The sequence below is a fragment of the Myotis daubentonii genome, chromosome 5 (genome assembly GCF_963259705.1).
Source record: "Myotis daubentonii chromosome 5, mMyoDau2.1, whole genome shotgun sequence".
NCBI lineage: Eukaryota > Metazoa > Chordata > Mammalia > Chiroptera > Vespertilionidae > Myotis > Myotis daubentonii.
In genome coordinates this window covers 52,695,444-52,707,097 of record NC_081844.1, presented here as the reverse complement: position 1 = coordinate 52,707,097, position 11,654 = coordinate 52,695,444, and the positions used below count along the sequence as shown (strand labels likewise).

General features: G+C 39.7%; 1 protein-coding gene across 2 annotated transcripts; it reads right to left on the bottom strand.

The window, feature by feature from the left end:
• Positions 1 to 1,462: 1,462 nt before the first annotated feature.
• On the bottom strand, positions 1,463 to 11,536 carry FGG (fibrinogen gamma chain). 2 transcript variants are annotated; one of them, XM_059697788.1, is made up of 10 exons: positions 11,394 to 11,536; positions 11,248 to 11,292; positions 10,848 to 11,031; positions 10,645 to 10,738; positions 8,532 to 8,662; positions 8,109 to 8,242; positions 6,639 to 6,823; positions 5,050 to 5,327; positions 2,223 to 2,392; positions 1,463 to 1,686 (listed from the first exon to the last, which is right to left on the bottom strand). In XM_059697788.1, the coding sequence occupies exons 1-10, from the start codon at positions 11,469 to 11,471 to the stop codon at positions 1,672 to 1,674; spliced, it is 1,314 nt and encodes a 437-aa protein (XP_059553771.1). In that variant the 5' UTR covers positions 11,472 to 11,536; the 3' UTR covers positions 1,463 to 1,671. The 2 variants fall into 2 exon arrangements, with proteins under 2 accessions (XP_059553771.1, XP_059553770.1); XM_059697787.1 differs by lacking the exon at positions 1,463 to 1,686 and having other exon boundaries at positions 1,726 to 2,392.
• Positions 11,537 to 11,654: the final 118 nt, after the last annotated feature.

The following is an 11,654-nucleotide window of genomic DNA, read 5'->3' as shown; positions in this document are numbered from 1 at the left end:
TGGCATGATATTGTTGCATCAAAACTTATTTATATAACTCTGCCTATCTACGATCAAATTTCTCACCTACAGGAGAAATTATAGACTATACACTCTGAGTTTAGAAGTAGTTTGAAGCATGACAAGGTTGGGGCAGGCAAGGTTAGAGGCACTGTGGGGGGCAGGAAGAAGGTGACTGCCCTAACCTGGCAAGAGATGTTGTATATCCCATTTAGAATGTGTAGAGCAGTGGTTCTCAACCTGTGGGTCGTGACCCCTTTGGGGGTCGAACGACCCTTTCACAGGGGTCGCCTAAGACCATCAGAAAACACATATATAATTGCAGATTGTTTTTGTGATTAATCACTATGCTTTAATTATGTTCAATTTGTAACAATGAAATTGGGGGTTACCACAACATGAGGAACTGTATTAAAGGGTCGCGGCATTAGGAAAGTTGAGAACCATTGTGGTAGTGTGTGTATATATAAAAGGAAATGAATATTATAAACCTTTAGGAGGTAGATTTAACAGGCTTAATGACCAGGGGAGGGAGGAATAAGGAAGACAGGAGGATGAGTTATGATTTTTTTGGAACGTGAAACCAGGATAGAATAGAGCAGTTTTCGAAGAGAGGAAAATACTATGGTGCACTATATCCCCAATATCCAGCACCATGGCTAGTACAACAATAGCATTCAATAAATGTTAGTTGCAAGGATGTTTCATGGATACATGAGTTAATGAGTGCTGCAAATAGTGAATAAGCATTCCTATTTCCCAAAGCCCCACAAGTACCTCGTTGTCTCTTTCCTGTTGTTATTTCAATAGGATATTGAAAATCAGGACTCATGAGAACAAGGAAGTAAGAGGATTAGGAAAGAAATTGTGGAAAAGAAGAGAATCCAAAGCTAAAGCTCAGGATTTCAGAACAACCTGATCCCCCCTTCCTAGAATTAATCAATTACTTTACAAGGTCAATTTGATGTAGACTTAACTACTCCTTTCGGAAAGCTGGCCCTCCCCAATCTCTGGCTGCTAACTCAATATTCCTAGATTCAGAATGAAGTAATGGCTCCAATCTGCTGAATCTCAGTGAGAGACTGATTTAGATTGTTCCTTAAATTTCTCTGCTCTGATTTCAAGTCCTTTCAGAAAGCCCACAGGAGTCTGTAACCAAAGGTTCTAGTGGGAGAATTCCCGAACAGCCTTATGTCTCCAGCTATGCTTTGGGGATTCTGAAACTTAGTTATGTGATTGTAACTTGGGTTTATATTTTTATATCAAATTTTGTCACGTTCAGTTACTGCATTTTTCTATCTTAATCTTATATCGCCTGGAGGGCAAAAGCCATGATTTCTATTTTTTTCATATACTTCTCCAAGAGGCAGGTTTAAGGTTTGGTGTAAAGTGAGGACTCAGCAAGTACTGATGTTTGCCAAACTATGATTACTAAATTGAAAGAAATAAATGGCACCATGTATTTAGTATTAGGAAACACAATGTTTATTGAAATGGCATGTAGATAAATTATCACCAACATAAAACAGTTAGTGGAGTTTTCAACATGGGTTCTTTTTTCTCTTAAAATGAAGAATGGCTTTATGAGTCCATTGTCCCATATGAAAAATATTATATTTATCATTCAGATAAAGTCCTTTAAAAAAGTAAATTCACTTTTGAAATGGTCTTTTAAACGTCTCCAGCCTATGACCAAAACAAAAATATATTAAAAACATATAATTGTCTCCATTTAAAAAGAATTAAATATGAATAATTAGGGGTGATACATTTGGAAAAATACTTAGGCATTTGAAATGCTAGAATTTACTCCTAATTTTACTAAAATTTACTAATTTTATTAGTATGTACTAAAATATTTAAGGCATAATTTTTAAAAATTACCAAGATAAAACAACATGTGGTCATTAAAATGTAAAAAAATGTGGCAATTATTTCATATATACCTAGGACATATGCTAAAATGTTATCTCATCAAATAAATAAATTTTAAATAATTTAAAGCTCAGTAATTTGGGAATACAATCCAAAGTAAGTTATAATTTCCATTTAAGGTTAAGTACCCTTAATATCAGACAAAATTGATAAATATGGTAAGAGAAAATGAGAAAGAACTTTCAGAAAAGTTTCTGAAACATTGTGGGTTAATAGAAATGAAAAATTCATTCTCAGAGTAAAATGATTTATTCCGTTTCTATTTCAACATGGTGCTCTGGTCTGACCTGTTTGGATCCCCCAATGTGGTGCTGTTGCCCTTCCTCTATGTTGACTCTGTTGAATGGAATTATCTTCATGGTGGTTTTCTTCATGGAATACCAACGAGATTTCCAAGTGGCCCAAATAATGCCATTATCATAGCCATTTGGTGTAGATGTCTTTGAGTAAGTGCCACCTAAGACAAATTGGACATATCATTGCTCTTGGATTTCCTTACCTCAGAGAGTCTATAAAGAACTGTCATTTATAATGACCATTGTCACATCAAATTTATAGTGTTATCAACTAACTGAAAATATCCCTAAAGATCACTAAAATCTCAATTTTTATTCATAATAAATGGATTATTAAACAACTAGAGGCCCTGTGCACGAAATTTGAGCACTTGTCGGGGGGGTCCCTCAGCTTGGCCTGCACCCTCTCATAGTCCAGGAGCCCTTGGGGGATGTCCAACTGACAGCCAAGGGGAGTGGGCCTAAGCCGTCAGTCAGACATCCTTAGCGCTGCAGCGGAGGTGGGAGAGGCTCCCACCACCACCGCTGCACTTGCCAGCCATGACCCCGGCTTCTGGCTGAGAGGCCTTCCCCCTGTGGGAGCACACTGACCATCAGGGGGTAGCTCCTGCATTGAGTGTCTGCCCCTTGGTGGTCAATGTGCATCATAGCAACCTGTCGTTCCCTGTTCGGTTGATTTGCATATAAGCCTTTTATTATATAGGATCCCTTACATCTGTGTTGTACTTTCTGGTCACATTCACACTTTAAATATATTCACTATTAACAGGGCTAGAATCCCAGGTTCCCCAGTTGGTGTCTTTCCCTGAGCTTAGTCATCCTGGACTCAGCTATTATGGACCATCTTTCTTCAAGGAGGTTAGAATGGCAAGTATCACAGTTCCTGATCAGATGATCGCAAGTTATCTGAAAACACAATTGTACTGGAAAGTATGAGGGACTGTAGAAAATAGTCTGGAATGTTATTTCACATCTCCATTAGAAAGTGGAGATTAGGTTGATTTGCCTTCTCCTTGTCCATAAGCACCAGTTCTCATGTAATTTCCTACGGGAATATTTGACCCAAGCTGATAATTAGGTGTTTTGTTTTGTTTTTAATGTTGTGAAGCCTGGCTGGTGTGGCTCAGTGATTGAGTGTTGACTTATGAAGCAGGAGGTCACAGTTCAATTCCCAGTCAGGGCACATGCCAGGGTTGCCAGCTTGATCCCCAGTGTGGGGCATGCAGGAGGCAGCCGATCAATGATGCTCTCTCATCATTGATGTTTCTATCTCTCTCTCCCTCTCCCTTCCTCTCTGAAATCAATAAAAAAAAAATATTTTTACAAAATGTTGTGAAGACCAAAAGGTAAATGTAAATCATTTTAAAGAGGAATTTAGGACAATGCCATGAGGAGGTAAGATTGCTCATCTTAATGGATCTTTTTGCATCAGTAGAGCTTCCCCACACAAAACGGTTGGGTAGTAACAACAGTTAGTAAGTAAAGTCAGTGTTCATAACTACCCCAGCCTTAGAGCAAACTATAGCTTGCCTTCCCCCATCCTAAAGTCTACCAGCCGTGGGCAAACTACGGCCCGCAGGCCGGATCCGGCCCATTTGAAATGAATAAAACTAAATAAAAAAAAAGACCGTACCCTTTTATGTAATGATGTTTACTTTGAATTTATATTAGTTCCCACAAACACTCCATCCATGCTTTTGTTCCGGCCCTCCGGTCCAGTTTAAGAACCCATTGTGGCCCTCGAGTCAAAAGGTTTGCCCACCCCTGGTCTAGACTCAGAGGCTGGACTCTTCTCTCAAGTTTCCATGGACCCCTACCCTTTCCAACAATTTCCAGCTCTTTACTCCATTCCTCCAGACACTGGCTTACTGCTCATTGGTTATATCTGATACACCGCTCGGCTGACACAAGCTAATGTGTTAATAAGCATAAATATGGTAATGTTGGTCCATCCAGATCATATATATGTAAATTTGGAGGAGATACCATAACCCAAAATGTCAACTCTGATGGTGGTCATTTCAGATGCAATGACAAACCACTGGCGATTTTACAGCAGGTGGATTTCTTGTTGAGAGACCAATCTGAGGTATAATCACAGTATTATTCAATTGTGATTTAATATCAAGAACTAAATTGGCATGAAGTGAGAGAAAGAAAGGAGATTGATACTCTCGTTAATGTATGACTATTTGTCCTTTATTTCAGTGTTGAAGTGTTATTTCTGCCAGTGTTATAAATGTGTGATAGACCCATCCTGTTAAATATAACAACATTTTGGAAAGCATTCGTGTAAATATTTTGTGTCAACAGAAAAGTTCATTGTTTAGTATCTCTTTACCTCAGTCCTATGTTTTGATTGTCTTGAGGGTTATAGCTTATATTGAAAAACCGAACGTGGAGTCATCAAGTCTGATGAACCTCTGGCAGCTTTTGAATACTTTCCTGAACCAGGAAGTTCAATTGAAAGGCCTATGACAGCTTCAAACCAAGACATGGCCTTGAGATAGTTTATTCTTAGTAAAGTGTCATGTGAACTGTGACACTGTATATGTGGCACTCACTCACCTTTGACATGCTTCCACTGTAGTGTAATTGCATTTGTTACTATATAGATTCTTTGTGCAAATGCAACTTTTATACTGAAAATACATATTTGTATTGTAATACATTATAAATTTATTATTTAAAAATAGAACTATATAATAAGCCCCCTAATATAATTACTAATTATTTCTCATGTCCTTAAGTCTATTTATACCTTTTATTAAAATATAGACTACACACTAAGTCATATAAGTAAGGAAGAAAGCCATACCTTGGTAATAAACTCCATTGAGGTGGCCAGCATGACACTTGTTCATCCACCAGCCAGATCCATCCTGTTCAGCACAGTTACCATCAAACTTATCATTGTCATTGTCCCAGGTACTGAACTGCATGCCATTGTGGGATGTGAAAAACTTGTCACTAGGATCATCGCCAAAATCAAAGCCATCAAAGGCATCTCCAGCCTCTCCTCTCATGAAGTAGGCATACTTCAGGCGGTATTTGTCAGCTTCATTCCCCACACTGAACGTGGAATAGTCTGCAGTACTATAAAGAAATAGAGATATCATATCTTGAGCCTCATTGGGGATCTCAAAAGGTCCCTCTCCTATAGAACAGTTGTTTGCTTCTTAAGTCTCAAATGTGTTCATTGAATGAACTCTTCTGCAAATTTGATAAGAGGCAATGGCTGTATGAACCAGTTCAGTGCTCATCAGCACCACCCAGGATGGGTCTAGAAGCCTATAGGATCCTAATATCAAATCCAGATGTGTGGATGAATCTGATTAACTTTATATTTTCACTTTTATCTAAATGGTTAGCATTGTTCATACAGTCATCAGAAACCACAGTAATTAGCTGACAGTGCATGACCATCAGTGCACCAAAGGAACTACACCCCCTTTAGCTGTTCAATCTGAAGGGTGAGGTCCTGTAGGATTTTTCTTTCCTAAGGCAATGTGGTCATGGCAATAAGGATGGCTTCCTAGAGCATCACATAAAAAAATGGTCCCTGTGTGGCCCACAAAACATGAGCTGGGGGATCAGAGAGAAGTTCTCCCCTGAAAAAATATGAGTGAGGGCCAGAATTCTATGGAGTGCATAGAAGAATGAGCCATAGTATATGAACAGAGATTTCCAGAAAATCACTGATCTCCAATACTTGTGAAACTGGAGATATTCTCACAGGAGCAAGTCTATGGTAGTTTCTGGGTGAAAATTAAATAAGTAAAAATACATGTTTGGATATAAAAACATATTTCATTATTTCATAGACATAAAAAGAGGGTGGGATATTTCTCTGAATTTTAATTAGGTGTACAATGAATGCTCAAAGCCCCCAGATAGCTCTGAGCATAGAGGGGCTCTATCTCACCAAAAGAGCTAGCTGATTTAATTTCAGCCAGGAAATCTGAAGAGGCTGGATTGGCTTTTCAACCAGCATAGTTTTAAGATGATCTGTAGAGTCAAACTACTTTAGTTCAAATCCAACCTTAACTGTATACCAGCAATGTGACCTTGGGACAGTTAACCTGGAATTAACAATATTGCTTGCCTCATGAAAGAGTTATTAGGACTAGATCAAATTATAATTTCATGCTCTATTTCTATTAAATATTAAATGCTCAGTAAATATCAGCAATGATTCTGTGTGGTTCCGGGGTAAGTAGATTGTACCAAAATACTCAGATCCAGCCTGGAGGGGACCCATCTCTTTGGGCTGCCCAAGAACCAAAATGACTTGTGGAGGAAATGGCTGGATGTGTTCTTTGCATTTGTGAAGCTGTCTCTGCCAGTGGTCTGTTGATGGTTGGAAAATGCACATTCTAGACAACACAAAGCCTTTTCTAAACGTACGCGACTCTGCCGTTCCAGTCCTCTAACTCCACTCTCAATACATATGGGATGGTAGACTGTGTGGTTATCAAATGCATCTTCTCATTCCCCAGCCAAAATTCTGTGGTGCCCGTAGGAGACAGATGTCCAAACCCTTCTTTGTATTGGATCCAGTTTTTCTTGAAATCCTCACTGCCATCAAGCCTCTAATTACACGCATGCACAGGCAAAAGGAGAGAACAGATTATCAGTGCGCATAAAGAAAACGGTATGATCCCATCATTTACTAACTAGATGACCTTGGTCAAGCTGCCTCAGATTCCTCATCTGTCAAATAAGAATAATGATCCTTACTTCTAGAGTTATTGCAGGGATTACACGAGGGAATGTTGGAGAAATACTTAAAGAGCGCAGGGCACAGTTCTAGGTTAGTGGTAGTTTTTAAAGGACACCTTGAGGACTTCAGAACTCCAGCGGGTCACTGCTGATTCTTGTACTGATGGTGGAAAGGTCAACTCATTGCTCAGTTTGTCTGCCAACCAGCACTTCCACCCCCCAAGCCCTCTGAGTGCCCCCTGCAGGATTACTCGTAAAGGTGGTCAGAGGTAAACAGAGAGAAGGATTGCAGCAACTGCCAGGGACTGGCAGAGAGGAAAGGAAGGGCCCTTGCCTGGGAACAGCCCAACGGAATCCTCCGTGGGACTGTATCTGTGTTTAACTGGGAGCTGTAGGTCTTGATCTAACTGATGAAACAAGACCCTTCCGGTTTCCTGTGTGGCTGTGTGTGTGTGTGTGTGTGTGTGTGTGTGTGTGTGTGTATTCACCTGAATAGTCAGGGAACTTCACCTATTTTATTTAGGTTTTCATTTTTTCAAATTCCAACCCAAAGCTAAATACAATTGGAAACCAGTAAGCACTGTTTGTTCCAAAGGAGTAGGATCATTCAGATTTACTCCAGTAAAGTATGCAACCCTTAAACAAAGCTTTTCTTCATTTAAAAGAAACAAAACAGAACAAAACAAAAAGCTATACAGTAGTCTTTCCTTATGGGCATTGCACAAATGAGTTCTGCTTTTAGAAGTTTGACACTCAGTGGTGGTTTTTACAATTCAAGATTTCAACTTCAATAACTTTTTCCTACTCTCTGTGGGGCTTTTTGTCACTGTGATTCTGTGACTACGTGCTATCACGTATCGACAATGGCAGTGCCAGCACAGTGTCCAGTCAAAGCACAGACTCTGAAATAAGACCGCCGGGGTTCCAATCCTGACTCTGTTACTTACTAGTTAGTTTTGTGATCTTGGGTAAGTGACTTTACCTCTGGTGCCTAAGTGTCCTCCTCTGTAAATAGAGGTAATAATTGTACCAACCCCACAGGGAAGGTGTGAGGATTCATGGAGTTGATGTTCACAGGTGCTTAGAAAAGTATCCAGCCTAAGGCTGATGCTTATTTGAGTGTTTATTAAACACACAGGGTGAGGGGGGACATACCTTCTGAAGCACAGTCCATCCATTTCCATTTTTTTCCATTTCACAGTAGACTAGGAACTGCTGCTGAGTTGTCAGGGGTTTGATAAAGTAAAGCCCACTCTCTTTGCCTCCCTTATTGGCAATATCTTGACAATCTGAAGAAGACGAAGAAGCCTACACTGTGGTCTGAAATCCAGGTAAGACCGTTCCAGCCTTGAACGTGGGCTTTTAGCAAGTTGTAAACTATTCATTTCCCGCAAAGCATTGTCTTACTTCTCACATCATCATTCCTTTCAAACTACTTTTAGCTACTCAAGCAAAGTCCAAGCAATTGGATACAACTAGACTCAATGGCTAAGCACCTTCAAAATTATTCCAATGCATTCTAAAAGATGAAATCTCTTTTGCTTTATATATTAATCCCCACATCAAAGTGTCACTTACCTCTCCCTGTTATATCGTGTATTTTGACTGTGTCTTTGCAAGGCTCTTGACACTTTTCTTCAAGCTGGACTACTTTCTGTTTTAAGGTAGCGATCTTCTGCTTATTTGAATTATATATGTCCTTCAAAAATCTACAAGTGGAAGAATAAGATAATAGAGCATACCCTTCAGAGGTGTAATTTTGTATTTTCATTTAAAAATACTACCTTATCTTTTTGAGAATTACTTCCTGACAAATGACTCCATTTCTTGGGAAAACTGTAAAATTCTGTTACTTAATTGAGGCGAATTAAAATTCTAAGCTTTCTGGAAAAGAAAATAATAAAGTTCTTGTCCTTAAGCAATGCCATTGCCATTAAACAGTGGCCAGTCTGATTTTCACCATCTGTATCAAGGGCAGCAGATGACGACCTAATGGAGTGAAGAGCCTGGCTAACGGGAGGACTGCCTGAGGATCGTTCTTAGGACTAGATATTCTTAGGGAAGAAAAGGCTCTGTCCAGGGATTCGCATGTGATGAATTATGCTTTCCACTGTGGACCTGCTGAGGACTGTTTGAGTTCTACAATCTATAACTTACATGGAGAAAGTATTTGGGGTGTTATCTTACATATATATTATAGAACAACAGACACTTCCTGACCTTCTCAATGTTTCTATCTACAGATCTTTGGGAAAAGGCTGGGGGAAGTGAAAAATCCTGCTTTTGTAGTTGTTCACAGGCTTGTCTGTGCATATTCAGGGATGGTAGAACACCGTCTACAGTGCACAGCCTGGTGTACCTTTTGGTGAAGAAAGATAGAAAAAGTACCCGACCACTCTTTTTCTTTACTGCACCTTAGAAAATTTCTGCACAATAGTCTCTTTAACTTCAACGATGGGCAATACTAGTGTAACTTATAAATTAGACAACAACAGTAATTATGGCCCTCTGGTAACGGAAAGAGGAGAAATCCCTCCTGCCCACTTCTCCCTAGCCACCATTTCTCACTATTTTTAATGCTGCTTTGAACACAGTTTAGTTTAAAAAAAATATTTATTTTTGAGGAAAAAAACTAAAACTGTATCTGAGACCCTGAGTTCAGGAAGTTAATGAGTCCCTGGGAAGTTATTAATAGAGACATTTTGCCTTCAAGGGAAGGGAGGAGAGAACATAACGGCACAGTCACTGTGCCGTGATCAGCACATAGCTTTGTAATGTTTGTCACACTTCATCTCTTAACTTTTCCTATAGCCTTCCTATGCCTCTGCTTGCTGTCACCTCTCACCAATTTGTTGACAATCTTATAAAGAGAGTCCTAGTTTCCACACCCAAACCCCCATTTGAATGTGTGGTGTAAGACAAATGGGGATGAGGGATCATTTTCATACATGGGGTCATAGCAGTATTTGCAGACATCTAGAACAGCTTTCTCCCACATGATTATTAAAAAGCAATTATAACCCAGTGCAATACATATTGCATTTAAGATGCTATCTCCGCTGAGTTCCAGATGGCCAGGCATAATGACAATTAAATATCAAAAGTGGGGAAAAAGTTAATTCCACTGAAGTTTGCAATATTAAGTAAAAACTAAATCACTCTTGGAGAGTAAGTTAAAACAAAAATGCACCCTCGCTGGTGTAGCTCAGTGGTTACAGTGGCAGCCTGCGCACAGAAGGGTTGCAGGTTTGATCCCCAGTCTCATTTGGGGTGTGTGTAGGAGGCAACTAACCAATGTGTCTCTCTCACATTGATGTCTCTCTCTCTCTCTCTCTCTCTCTCTCTCTCTCTCTCTCTCTCTCTTCCTTCCCTTCACCTCCCTCCCTTCCACTCTCTCTAAAGAACAATTGAAAAAATATCCTTGGGTGAGGATTAACAACAACAACAACAAAAATGCTTACCGTGCCCTAACTGGTTTGTCTCAGTGGATAGTGTCAGCCTGTGGACTCAAAGGTCCCAGGTTCGATTCTGGTCAAGGGCATGTGCCTTGGTTGCAGGCACATCCCCAGTAGGGGGTGTGCAAGAAGCAGCTGATTGATGTTTCTCTCTCATCGATGTTTCTAACTCTCTATCCCTCTCCCTTCCTGTCTGTAAAAAATCAATAAAATATATATATTTTTAAAATGCTTACCGAATACTTGATTCATGTGATATAATCAATGCTTCAAATTTCATAATATCTTCTGTCATTTTCTGAGATTCCTTAATAGAAGCTTCTATCCTTTCTGTAATATGAGATCAGAGACAGAAATGTTTAGGCGAATGGAACCAGTGAAACGACAGCAAAAGAACTTTACAAATTATCTTCTCAGTCAGTGGTATTTAGTTCCTCACCTGACTTCGGTAGGCCATCAGTACTATAGAAGCTTTGGATTTGTCTGATCAGTTCTTTGGCTTCTGATGTGCTGTTTTTGATTTTACGTAAGGTTTCTTCCACAGACTGTAGATCCTGGTCTACTTCGGTTTGGTAACTAAGCAAGAAATCTGCAATGCCACATGTAGTCGGGCAGTAATGACCCTGAAAATACAACAACAGAGTGATTTAAAATCTTGATGAAAGCCACACTTAACAATCTATGTATAAAAATAGGTAAAAGCTAGACTATGTTAAAAAACAACAACACAGAGTTTAAAATGCCAAATGTTTGTAAGAGAATTCCTTTTATTCCTCTGCCTCTCTGCAATCTACATACAGCAGAAACAAACAAACAAACAAGCCATAAAAATTACTTACAAATCTTTTATCTGAGATGCAGCAGTTGTCTGTGGGGGGAACAAGCTAGAGGAGAAAAATACAGAAATTTCACTAGTTTATCATGTATTTTCTTACTTTTCAGCTTTCCATGTCAAACAAGTATGTCTGTGGAGAAGCATACTTACTGCTAGGCATGTTGAAGAGAGGAATAAAAGAGTGTAGAAGTAGAGAATTAAACTCCGGGGGTGCAAGGACCAACGCATGATGTCCGGGAGCCCTGTATCAGCACTGTGGCCTCTCGGGCTTCCACAGTCCCTTTATGTAAACTCTGAGGATGACCAGGTCTGCCTGCCAGTGGCTGAAGCTGATCACGGGAGCTTCTTACCGGGAGGTGGGGGAAGTCTTTCCCGTCTCTTTTCCCCCCTCATCCTGGCCCCCAACCTATG